The sequence below is a fragment of the Fringilla coelebs genome, assembly GCF_963513975.1.
Source record: "Fringilla coelebs genome assembly, chromosome: 1".
Lineage (NCBI taxonomy): Eukaryota > Metazoa > Chordata > Aves > Passeriformes > Fringillidae > Fringilla > Fringilla coelebs.
In genome coordinates this window covers 49021931-49035358 of record NC_140028.1, presented here as the reverse complement: position 1 = coordinate 49035358, position 13428 = coordinate 49021931, and the positions used below count along the sequence as shown (strand labels likewise).

Sequence of the window (13428 nt, the reverse complement as noted above, 5' to 3'; positions counted from 1 at the left end):
AACCATATATTGAGACATGTATTTCTAGGAAAACTACCTTACTTACAGCTTGATTGTAAATTTTTACACCTTTTTTTCCCTTAAAAAGGAGCTGGCTTCTAAAGTATTTGCACACTACATTTAGTTCAAAGATGTGGGGTAATTTAGTGAAATGTTTTTTTACTGACACATCTACAGAAGTAAATGTTATACTTCTGTAAAGGTTGCTCATGCAACCTTTTGGATTCTATTTGGGTTATTATATTATGCTGATTAAATTTTCCTTACTTGGAGCACCTTTGCTTCTTTCATGGCCACGCATTTTTACACACTGCTGGATGGATGCTCAGGATCATCCAGTCCCATTTAAGTGGGCTCGCCATGGAGGAAGTTAGGAAAATTCTAGAGCAGTTTGAGCAGGGGACATAAAAGTAAGAGAAGTGCTGTGGGCCAAGAAGGATAAAAGCATGTGGTGAATGGAAAACAGACCTTCAGGGATTAGCTGTATGTAGACCTGGCAGTTGTTGTTGGAGGAACACAGTATAATTTGAGCTACAGCCAAGAGGTAAACATAGAGTCAGACCTGAGAAGATCTGGGAGTGAGAGAAATGGCAGGGAGAGGAACTGTGTTCAGGAAGATGTCCATCCATAAAAGACTCCATAAACACTTCAGGCTGAAGTCTCACAAGCCATCATTTGACATTTGCCATCATGACTCATTCAATCACGCCAGACAAAAGCACCATACACAGCTGTATTCACTGTAATTTATGAAAACCATACTGCTCTCTCTTGGCATCATCTAAAATTATGGACTTGAGACTGTCTAATTCATAAATATAGCTACATGTAGATGAGGACAAAAATATATGGACTGTGAGCAGGATAGTGAAGTGATTGAGGTCAAGCAAGGGAGTCTTCCCTGAGAGCAAGTGTTGACTGCTTATTTCCTTGGTTTCTATGTCCTGGATGATAGGCTGTGCAGTCTCAAATGTTTTATCATGCTTGGACCAGCTTCCAGAAGTATTCCATAGGGCAATGTAAGCACAGGCAGAGATGTTCCTCACAGATTAAAGGCTTTGCCTTCCTCAAACTCAGAACATGAGGAAACAATAATGGCAAAATAAATGTCATTAAAAGCAAGAGTAATGTATTAGAGAGAAAACCAGAAATATATCTTATCCTGACATATCTGAAGTAGCCTGCTGGCAAAGCTTTTGTCTCTAACCCAGATTGCTTTAAAGTAAGTATGAGAGCTTACATGAAGCTAAACCCAAGATTTTAAAAATTGGAACTATAGGTACTAAATCACAATGAAGGTATTCTACTTGCAATGAAAAGAAAGAAGAAAAGATGAACAGATAAAATAAATTTCCAAGCTTTCAGCAAAATCCAGTTGTAACTTCAAAACCTACACTTGCTGGTACCTGTTTAATGTTTTGAATTCTGTTTCCCATTCAGTTTTCATTCAGAACACAGCATTCTTGACTGCATATACTGATCAGTTTCTAACCACAGTTTTTCCCATTTGTGATGACAGAATCACTGTTTTGTTCTCCTCAGCAAGACACAAGGTGTCCATCAATTCCTCTTTGCTTTTTTTCTCTGTCTAGAGGCAGAACTTTGCTTAGTGGTTCCTCTTTTCTGGAAAAGATAGCATAAAAGTTCTACTGAACAGTTTGACAACCTGACTGTTCTTAAAATACACTGTGCTGTTTTATACTGTGTTTAAAAAAAAAAACCTAAAGCCTTTCCTTTTTTTTTTTTTTATTCCTGTGCAACAGATGACCAAGCTGGACAAAAAGCCTTGAATACTAACACTGAACTGTCCAGCTTCAGATCTGACATTCTGGCTCTTCGTCAGCAACTTCATGACATTGCAGAGAAAACTAGCAGAAACAAAGACACACTGGAGAAGCTGCAAGAGTCTGGAAATTTATTAGATGATAGGCAGAACCAAATGAAAAGTGCCTTAGATAGTAACTCTTTCACAATCATCAGCATCAATAAGACTCTTCAGGCATATACTGGCTATATCAATGATCTCCAACAAGACACAAGTAATATACAAGCAAATCTGCAAAGCCAAGAGCATTCTCATAACGTGGTCATCATGAGCCTTAACAACTTAAACCTGACTCAAATACAGCAAAGAAATCTTATCAGTGTCTTACAGAAGTCAATGGAAGATACCAACTCGGCTATTCTAAGAATCAAGAATGACTTTCAAAATCTGCAGCAGGTTGTCCTTCAGGCCCGGAAGGACACTGACTGGCTTAAGGAGAAAGTACACAATTTACAGGCTTTGGCTGCCAACAACTCAGCAATGGCAAAAGCCAACAATGATACACTTGAAGACATGAACAATCAGCTCAGCTCCTTCAGTGGGCAGATGGAGAACATCACCACAATTGCCCAAGCCAATGAACAAAGTCTAAAGGATCTCCAGGAACAGCATAAAGGAGATGAAAACAGAACTGCTGCCAAATTCACCAGTCTAGAAGAAAGGTTCCAGGTCTTTGAAACTGATATAGTCAATATCATCAGCAACATCAGCTACACTGCCCATCACCTACGGACACTGACGAGCAATCTCAATGAGGTCAGGACGACTTGTACGGACACCTTAAGTAAACACTCGGATGAGCTGATTTTTATGAACAGCACGCTAGCCAATATTCGCATAGACTCTGCATCTCTCAAGGTGCAACAGGATTTGATGAGGTCAAGGTTAGATGTTGAAGTTGCCAATTTGTCAGTAATCATGGAAGAAATGAAGCTGGTGGATTCCAAACATGGCCAGCTCATCAAGAACTTCACTATCCTACAAGGTATGCAGCTTCCCTAATGATGTGTGTGTGCTGAATTCCTGCTTGCATTACTTCTTTAGTTCTGTGGAAGTTAGTGTGTGCTGGTACAGAGTCCTGGGGTTTTCCATTATCTAATCCTAAACTTTGGAAATGAACATGTAGCTTGAATTTTCCGTACGAATTTTTCTATGCCTTTTTTACATGGCTAAAATGGGGATGTTATGAAAGAAGGTTCTGACTTAGCAGAATTTTATTCTGTCTGACTGACTGGATCTGCTTTTGATTTAGTTTCTAAAATAAGTGAGTGAAGGTGTGGAACTTCAAGAAACCAATCCCCAGTAAGGAGGAAATGGATAAAAAGTATATGTTGGACTATTCCCAGAAAGGTCCACCCTTACTGAAAAACAAGTTGCTATTTCACTTTAAGCCAGTTGTTAGTCTGCCAGAAAACATCCTACTTTGCTTAGTTTTTAATCCTGGGATACTTTATTTTCTCCAGAAATAAATAGCATCAGGTTTAGGAGGTTTCTCCCAGCCAAATATTATCCCAAATGAAAAGAACACTCATATTTCCAATCAGATGTGAATCAGCCTAAACCTCTAATCACAAATATAAATCCATTGCTCCAAATAAACTAAGGCTGCATTAGAGCCAAGATTACATGTCAGTAACTTTAACCATTCTCATTTCAACCAGGCCTAAATGATTCCAGCTTGGAAACCTATCTCTGGAGGAGTTTGAATTATGTAGATTAGTGCTGGGGGTGGGAAGGTATTGACAAGGGATTTGCTCATCCATGAACAGAATCCCAAATTGTTTTGTTGTTTATTGCTGTCACAGTATTGCCATTTCCTGCCGTGGGTTATAGTTCCCTGTCTTGTGAAAGCTGGCCAATTTGCAACTTCTGGTCTTTCCCACTAATGCCGCTGGCTGGGCTACGGGGTGTACCCAGGAGCTGCACCAAAGCCGGATAGCTCAGCTCTGAGGGGGGCTAACCAGCCCAAGCTCTGGCAGTGCACCCAGCCTATGCCTTAGCTAGCCTTTAGTGATATACAGCTCAGTGATTATCAGCTCATGAGTGATTTCAGCTCTTTAGGCTAGCTAGGCTTGGCTGGAGCACCCAGCAGGCACTCGGAAGACCGGGAAAGAGAGGAGAGCGCTGTATGAGGTTCCAAGACAATGTCTTTATTGGTCTTCTTCGTAGCTCTTCCACGGAGTGTCTCGAAGGGTCTCAGGGACAGCGGCTCCGACGAGCCGGGCAGAAACAGGGGTTTATATAGGGTTAGGGAGGATTGAGAATTGTCCAATGGTAAGGGTTAAAGGAAAGTGACCTATAGCTTTACAGAGAGATAAGCCAGGGTCCGAGAGCGGGAGAGAGGGGCTCCTTTTGTTCAGTCATCCTGACTCAGCATCCTGTTTCTGAACGCCAAGGCAGGTCCGCAGGGCCTGTGCCTGCTACATCCCACAGTTGGCCTTTTGCTCACTATCCATCATTTTGTCTCTTTTTGATACCCCGTTATTGACAGACCAACAAACAGGACCAGGAGAAAGAGTCCTGGGACTAGGAACAGAGAGATGAGACTGGAAGGAGAAGGGAGTGTGGCAGAGTGAGAGAACAATGCCAGCAGCACACAGCACTAGTGCACAAACTAGTAGCACAGAGTTTTGCAGGGACTGGCACCTTGGCTGGTGACCTGGGGCGCGGTGTCACTGTCCAGTTCACATGGCTGGGTGTATCAGAGCATTTTCTGTATCCTGTATTTTGTGGAGGTCAAGGAAAGGACAACAGTATACAGGACCTGGAAAGCAGCTGCACTATTACAAGCACTGATGAAAGCAGCTGTTAGCCCGGTTTCTGTGTTGTTAAATATCCGGTGGCGCTGGTCTGAGATGTATTAAACAAGCCCACCCCACGTGGGCTTTTTGGGTTTTTTTCTGTGCATATCCCCACTTTGTATGCTTACATTGTTTCAGGCCCTCCTGGTCCAAGGGGACCTAAAGGTGACAGAGGCCCTCAAGGTCCTCTTGGCCCTGCTGGCCTAAAAGGACAAAAAGGAGAGAAAGGAGAGCCTGGACCACCAGGACCTGCAGGTGAGAAGGGCCCACCTGGGCCAGCCGGGCCACCAGGAGAAAAAGGAGGGAAAGGTTCAAGAGGATCACCTGGCTCCAAAGGTCAGAGAGGTTCTCCTGGCAAGACCGGCCTGCCTGGACCAAATGGCGACCCAGGGCCACCAGGACCACCAGGCAAGGATGGTCCACCAGGGCCCCAAGGCCCACCTGGGTTCCAAGGCCTGCAAGGAACTGTGGGAAGCCCAGGGTTACCGGGACCACGAGGAATAACTGGACTCCCTGGGGTCCCTGGGCTGCCCGGTCCGAAGGGCCCGCCTGGCCCACCAGGGCCGCCCGGCCCGGGAATGCCGATGGCGCTGCAGAGTCAGCCCACGCCCGTGCCCGAGGCTAACGGTAAGTAAGCCATCAACACACTGCCTGCTGAGGAGGGGAACGGGCTCCTCCATTTATTGCTGGCCCTATTACTGCTCCCTTGAGTTACCAATAACAGGCTTAACACGAAAAAATTTCACATCACAGGTTGTTCTCCCCGTTGGAAGAACTATACGGAAAAGTGCTACTACTTTTCCATTGAAAGAGAAATTTTTGAAGACGCAAAGTTATTCTGTGAAGAGAAAGCATCGCGCTTGGTCATCATCAACGACAAAGAGGAGCAGGTAATTACCTTCTCTTGCTGGTTTTCAAGGAGGAGGTTTGAAGCTGTTTAACATGTAGAAACCACAAGATAGTGGGAAGCTGGGAGCACCATGAATTCATATAGTAGAAGTAAACACATTGATTGACTCATTAGAATTTTGTCCACCCTGTGCCTGATCAGCAGCTTCTCCCTGTGCAGAAGGGTAGTGTGAGCAGAACTGATGCTGACCCTGAAGGTGGTGGGGACAGAGCAGTCAGAAAAGCTGCTGAGAACTGTAGTAGTTTCAAACCTTTAAAGATGGAATCCATTATGCCTTGTGTACTATCAAAGTATTTTCCACAGCAGTGAATATAATTTAATTTCAAATTATCTGATTTAATACATGCAGCCTAGGACTAGTATGACCCAAACATATCTTTAATCTAACAATATTTTTAATACTATTCAACATGGCAGTGGAGATGTCAAGATACAATTCCTTACTCTTAGGGATTTTTTCAGTTTGTGTCTGTAAGATATTAGCTGTGGCTTTATGTCAACCCAATTTTCATGCCTAGTTCTCTCTACCTCATTGAAACAATGAAAGGGATTCTAGTCTGGGCAAGGGGTCCCAAGGCCAACTCCTGAAACATATCTTCAGCTTAGAAAAATTTCTCTGGCCCACTGTATTCTAATAACAAGAGGCTTATTATTGGCCCCAAAAACAGTTGTCCTTGTTATGGACTAACTCTTTCTTTCACAGCAATGGATAAAAAGGCAAATTATTGGGAAAGGCAGCTTCTGGATTGGACTAACTGATACAGAGAAGGAAAATGAATGGAGATGGTTGGATGGATCCTTACCAGTTTACACGTACGTAAATAAAAAGCAATGCTGTCGCTCTTGCTGACACTTCTAAAAGCAGCATCCAGAAATTATCTAATGAATCCAGATGGTTGTAGATGCCAATAATTTAATTTGTTACTGGGGGTGCTGGTGTTCTTTCTCTCTGCCTTCTCCATGCACAAGGATTCCTTTCCTTGCCAGAAAGAAAACTGAATGTTGAATGAAAGAATCACATAACTATGCAGCACAGTGTTTCTTGCCAAAACTTTTGCTTCTGACTTTTATTACAAAGTTGAGATTGAAAGCATAGTTTTACTGTTTTGGTTTGAATTTTCCTTATTTGCATTACAACTGGCTATAAATAGAGTACTCGTTCTAATAAAAAATGACCAGTCTTTAGATAAAGCCCAAATCCAAGTGGAAAGCATTCAACATAAGGAAAATGCATGAAATGAGGGTGTCTATGCTTTGGCCAGCTGAGGACTGAATTGGCAGCTTTCCAGGAATCCTAGGGCTACACCTAATTTGTCCTAAATGGAACAGATTGCAACCACCCAAATTTTTAATACTGAGGAGTAGACTAAAGAGTTTATAGATCTTAACATGCTGTGCTTCAGAAAAACAGGCTACACAGTCAGATGTTACGAAATGATTAGCTGTGATCTCATTGGTGTTCATTTAGATGAAAAACATGGAAAAAGTCAGATTCATTTCAAATGAGCTGTAATATTTTCCCCTTTTTCTCCTTTCCCGTTTTCATCTTTCTTCCTCTTCATGGCAGCACTGTGACTGATCCTACTTAAGGCGCTGCTTTTAGTAGATTTCCACTGCACCATAGTTTTAGGTGCTTTGTCATAACCTCAGAGCTCTTGGTTACAGATTTTTGGAGTATTTCATTACTTCTGGAAAGCTGTGTGTCCTCCCAGGTGCCTGGCTGGACGCTCTATGTCAGGCAGGCATGTTTTTTAGCTGAGCATGGACTGTGTCAGCCAGCAATCACAAGCTCCCTTCAACAACCTGTTTCTTCAGGGAAAGCGAGCTTTTAAATCCTGAGTTTGGAAGCTTTTCTCACTCGTTAAACAAAAACAGGATGAGGAAACGCTTGCTGCAAGATTTTTTACTTGCTACATTCAATTTCACCATCAAAGCTAATGATCTCAAAAGATGTGTGTAAATATACTGTGTGCATTTCTTAAAAGTCAATGGAATTCCCTTCCCATCTGAGCACGTGTCCCTAAAACACACAGATCTTTGCTGTTCCTCCCAAGATGCCCACCTTTGGTGCAGTCAGAGAGCTTTGCAGTGAGCAAGGGCAGGCTGTTGCCATCTTGGCATTGCCTCTGAGCCCGTGGGCTCTTCTGAGTCCCATCTGCCAGCGGGAATGCGGTGTGCAGGTTTCGCAGGCTTGGAGCAATGCACTTGGAGCACGGAGCACTCCCACTGTGTGTGCATGTACACTCAGAAACTAAAATAAAGTTCATTGGTCTAAATTTAGGTCTCTGAGTTTTGGCAGCCTGAGGCCGAATAGATTCCCTTCTCTGTAATACATCTGTTTTCCATTTTCAGCAAGAGTCATGTATTGTTTGTTTCAATGTGTGTTTCCCGTTCAGAACAGATCTCATGATGTTTTTGTTAATTTCTTGTGGTGAAAACCTGCCATGTGCGCTGTGTTGTGCAATCATATCTCTTGCTTTTTTGTGGAAAGAAACTGGAAACCTGGGCAGCCTGATAACTGGGATCACGATCACGGGCCAGGGGAAGATTGTGCTGGGTTGATCTATGCTGGGCTCTGGAATGACTTCTACTGTGAAGATGTTAACAATTTCATTTGTGAAAAAGACATGGACAAAGGTAAGCAAGGCCCTTGGTTTGATTATTCCATCTTGCCCTAAATGTCCCGCAGCTAGAGGTGAGATCTTGGCTAAATGCTACAGCAGTGCCTTGTTGAGGAAGAGGGAGAATCAGATGGGGGCACTTCTACTCAGATCCAGATGCAAGTGCTGGATTTATTGTACTTGGAAAAAGCAGCCTTGAAGCTGGCTATAGCCATGGAATGCCCAGAATCTTGACCATTTCCTGTAGGCTTTACACACGCCTAAAATTTTGGGCATGATTTGGCACATGCTCCAGATCCTACCCACACTGGATGCTGCCTTTATAGGCTCAGTGGCAACACAACAGGGAAAGCTGGCCTTACGGTGGCTCAGGAGCCACTTTTCAAAAACCAGAAAGTCTTTCTTTTGAAAGTTTGTGCAATAGGAGGCACTTGGTGACTGCTGAGGAGATCTTAAAATTCCCGTCACTGCCAGGAGATGTCCCATGGGACTGAGAAGCTGGGCCCATAGGCCATAAGCAGCTCATCCTACAGCTGGAGTGAAGGACTCATAAACTGCTGGTGTGGCCAGCAGTCAGCCAGGTGTTTGCCACAGGGCATCTCTCTCTGTTGACACAAGCATTTCTGCAGGAGCAGAGGGCAGGTGGTTCCCATGGCCGCTTAGAGCCCGGCCCCATGGCCACAGAGCGTGGTCAAAGCCGGTGTTTGTGTTCATGGTGGGGCTCTGACTGAAACCTTAGCTCCTCCATACAACCTGTTTAAACATTGCTTTGCCAAGGGTGCCTGGCTCCTCCAACTGGAAACTTGTTGGTTGAATTTCATTGAAGGCAGACATAAATGTCAGCTAGCGCCAAAATTACATCCCATCCATAGTCCCCTAAGACACAACGAAGTGCTGAACAAGCTTTGTGTGTATAATTCTGTTTGGATGCCCAGAGTGAAGGACCATGTGTAAGTAACAATATGATTTACCCTGGTTTTCCTACATACATTTGTTATTTTAAGAAAACTTAAAGGTTTACAGATATTTATTCTCCAGGACTTACAGGATCTGAGTACAAGTCTGCCCAAATTTTTTTTCCATACTAGATCTCTGTAAGTTTTCTTTTTGGAAATTTGTTTAATCTTCACAGGCTTTTTACAGGATTTCTTTTTCTCTTTGTTTTTCTTGTTTTCTCTCATACTGTAGGACAAATTCTTGGAGTGTAATAGGCTGTAACTTTACAGATACCTTCATATTAAGGAAATTTATGTAAAGAAGAAGAAAATCCTGGGAAAGAGCAACACTGACTTCCAAAATTGAAAAAAAAAATATGAAAACAGAAAAAAGCAAGCACTGAAAACTGATTTAAAAGCATCAAGGAATTCAGCAATAACTCCTCTCCAGCATCTTGTAATTATTTAAGGCCTTTCAACCCTCAGCATCAGGAAATACTGTTGGACTAATTCTGTTTTAGATTTTCTTCCCAACCAGTAACCACATCTATAAGCAGCTTGTGTCTTCTGAGAAAAGAAATTCTATCAATCTGAGCAAGACTGTTGGTCACTCATATAGAAAAACATATAAAGCAACTGTGTAAACAGTTGCTTAATTTGCTAAAATCCCAAATGTAGGAAAATTATACAGATACACGAATATATAGATTTTATATAAATATATATATATAGTCCAACTCTTATCAGTAATATGGAATATACTTTTAAGAGCTTTTAAAACTTTGTATTTTTGTACAAAATATTTGCTTTTTACAATTGTTCTCTTTTTTACTGACTTTTTTTACAAATATAGTGCACAGGGGCCAAAGAAAACAATAAAGGTACTAATAATTCATTAAGGTTTGCTGTCAGGCCTAGCTCAGCTATAGAGAAATATTTTTCCAGTTAGAAATATTTTTACTTTCCCAGATGATTTGTTCTGGTTAAATAACTTTTCAAGCAGATTTTAGATAGCGTTTTCCTTACTGTATGCAGTCTAGTCTGCATGTGTAACAATTAAGTTGACTAAGGACTAGATACTCATTATAGCTCTGATCACAGCCAGTGTTTCATTGGGGTACTATGGAAAGACCATTTTTATAAAATCCCTTCCTTCCTTCCTTCCTTCCTTCCTCTCCAGAGAAAATTCCATGGAAGTTAATCTCCATATTTTAACAATCATTTTGAAATGTTTTCATTCCTTCTCCCTTCTTGTAAAGAATTCTACCCCAGTAGTTGCCACACATACTGCAGGTCAAGCCCAGATGAGAGACTTTATGAAAAGAGAAACAAAGAAGCTGAAATGTGTTTGTTTTTAAGACAGATTTCAAGATTTGGTGAGAAAAACATGCCATACTCAGAGAAGTCTAATAAACTTGCACTTCTCCAAAGTGCTTTGTAAATCGATCTCTCTGTGTTCTTGGACTGGTACTTCTCTCCCAAACAAAATAGAAAATAAAATATGCTGCAAAGGAGAAAGAGATTATACCATTACCCAGCCAGTTTCCTCCACAGTCCCACAAGCCATTGTCTAGGCAGCAATACTGCGTATCAGGAATTTTAAAAATTAGCAGATTAATTCATTAGCAGAAACCTGGGTGTTTGTTTAGCAGAAACATTAGCAGAAACCTGGGTATTTGGCCACATGCTCTACAATGAAGGAAGTTGTTTTGGCTTCTTGGGAAGGAGAACTGTTTTTCCATTGCCTCCTGACCAGCCATTTACCTTGGCTGAATGCAGATAAGTTTGTTGAAATACTCCAGCTCTCTTGGAAAGAGACAAGATTCTGTACTTCAGATTTTCAAATATTGCTCCTAAGATCAATTAATTAAAGACTGCTATTTCCCTACATCTCCCACTCCCTCCAGTGTTTTAAATTTCAATTATAATTTTTTTTCAAAATACAAAAAATGTTACATTTGAGAATCTGTCCTGTGGGTACAAATTAGATATCAGACAGGAACAACATGAAAATTGGTTTATGTATTACATAAAAGGGTTTATGTATTACAACTCCAGAAACCCTGTGTCACCATAGTGGAGGCAGGGCTTGCCTTCAGACAGTCTGGATTTTGTGAGCCTTTTCTTTTTCACAAGGTTTAGAATACAACTTGATTCTGCCATGCAATGTCATGCTGTACTGAGGAGTTGTATGTAGACACATGCTGTAATGTTTACGTCTATATTTACACATTGTCTGTGGAGATAATGTTAAACTGCTATTTTTGGATAATGAGGTACAAAACTAGTATTTTGTGTACCCAGAGAGCCTCACAAACCCTGGTGAGTGGAGCCTTGAAGAGCCACACTGAAGTGGAAGGACTGCTACCTTTGTTTTGAATGTTGGCTTATTTAGGTGAAATAAGCCTGTTTTGAGCATCTACCACATTAAATTACATTTTTTATGCTTTTTATTGATGTCACAGACTTCTGTCACCAAAAGAAGTGAATGAGAAATGTCTGTTTAAGCCCAAGCTGTATTGCTTCTTCACCCAGATTTCATCCTTCTCTTCCTTCAGCAAGAGCAGTGAGATCAGATTATCCAAGAGTTATCTAGTGTCCCCCAGCCAGAGGAATGACAAGCTGAGGACACTGAGAAATGAGACGTGACTGGGCTCACACCCTCTGTTCACGCACTTGAATCAAACACTGCAGCTGTTAGACAAAACTGGATTAAGGGGGATGCTGCAGTTGCGTGCCTGACGTGGCCAGTCATCCTTAAAATATGGCCTGAGCAGCCAGGCGTGCTGAGACACACCATCCTTTTGACCTAGTATTCCTGCAGGAAGGAAACAGAGGTGCCCAATGGCAACGAGAATTGAAATCACTGGGAGGACCGAGAGAGTGGTAAGACAGCTCAGGAACATGTCACAGAAAGGACAGATTGGCAGGAGTGCAAGCAGGACACCAGAATGGGCCAAGAAATTGTCATGAAAGTCAGACTCCTTAATGGGAAAATGTCCCCATCAAATCTTTCTGTATGGTTTGAGTAATAATGCAGGTTTTATGGAATGTTTTAAGTGATAGCAAATTATTTCATCCCAGCTTGAGTTTTGCTTTCCTTCTTATACACAAGTATTGTAACTTGTTATATTGAGCACACATTCCCATCATCCTTCTTGTTTAACATAAAGTTAAATACAAGTTCATATACCCCGGCAAGCACTGGGACTGTTGAAAGAAAAAGAGGGAAAGGCAGAGAAGGTACAAAGTCATTGTGATTTACATTAAGTTCTGGATTTCTTAATGACATTTCCGACTTGTTTCATTAATTTATTTGGAAATACCTTCAGCTGATTAGAGCTTATAAATCTCAACTCTCATTTCCTTTGTTGTCTATAATTAATACTTGCAAATGTTCCAATAAAGGAATCACTAAGTGGAGACCCAGAAATGAATGTTGTTAACTCTGTGCATGTGTGTGTAACCAAGAGGGATGTGGAGATCAGAGATATGTGGACCCAGAATGTTCATAGGTATTAAAAATCAAACTGATGAAGCTTTTTTCCATTAAAGCCTTCTTTTTCACTTACACAACCCTGGTTCTGAGCATGGCTGGGGCTATCTTATGCTGTAATTGCAGGTTTAGTGCCTTGTTCTTGCAGCACATAGGGGATAGGAACATGGTTTTGAAGGTCTGATCTGAACAAGACCTTTAAGAAGGGCTGAAGCCCTTTGCTGCTTACTGTCCTAGCACACCAAACACCTCAGATGGGCCTCCAGGTGAGGGATGTCCTGAACTAAGTCGCATCAGTCCCCATACTAGCCATTATGATGGCTTAAATTGTCTGTTTATTATGGCTGATCTGGTCTTGCTATTCCTCTCTCTCTGATGGCTGACCTTTTTTAAGGTCTCACTCCTGGTGAGTAGCTACTCTGCTTTTAGCAAGTAGCAAGTAGCAGGAACTGGTGTCTGATCAGTGGCAAGGCAAGGAGCTGGTCAGAGGGCAGCCACTGGCTGTGGGAAGAAACTGATCTGCAAGGAGAAGGGGAAAGATGGCTGAGTCAATTCACACGTGAGAAAACAAAACCACTTTTCCCCAGTGCAGGCTCCTTGCCTAAGAGCACAGCAGCTCACACATCTGTAGCATCCAAAGGGAACAAGCAGTCTCCAGCCTTGCTTTGTTTTTCCTCCCTCCCTTCTGTGGCTGTCTGTGTTCCCCAGAGATGTTGGCTCTTCCATGAGCTGTCCCTGGAGCAGGCTCTGCACTGCCCTGTGCAGGTGCTGGGGCTCACCCAGGTGAGAGGCCAGCAGTGGGACAGCTGCCCATGCCTGGCACTGCCCCCAGCTGGGACA

At 42.2% G+C, this 13428-nt stretch overlaps 1 protein-coding gene across 2 annotated transcripts in view; it reads left to right on the top strand.

Moving 5' to 3' along the window:
* The window catches only part of COLEC12 (collectin subfamily member 12), a 96931-nt gene extending 84346 nt beyond the window's left edge, over nt 1–12585 (top strand). For both annotated transcript variants that reach the window (XM_084214708.1, XM_084214709.1), the window contains 6 exons: nt 1764–2810; nt 4765–5253; nt 5380–5516; nt 6240–6349; nt 8028–8173; nt 9346–12585. In XM_084214708.1, coding sequence (XP_084070834.1) covers nt 1764–2810; nt 4765–5253; nt 5380–5516; nt 6240–6349; nt 8028–8173; nt 9346–9365 — 1949 coding nt within the window. In that variant the 3' untranslated portion in view covers nt 9366–12585. The remainder of the gene's footprint in view (nt 1–1763; nt 2811–4764; nt 5254–5379; nt 5517–6239; nt 6350–8027; nt 8174–9345) is intronic.
* The last annotated feature ends 843 nt before the right edge of the window (nt 12586–13428 follow it).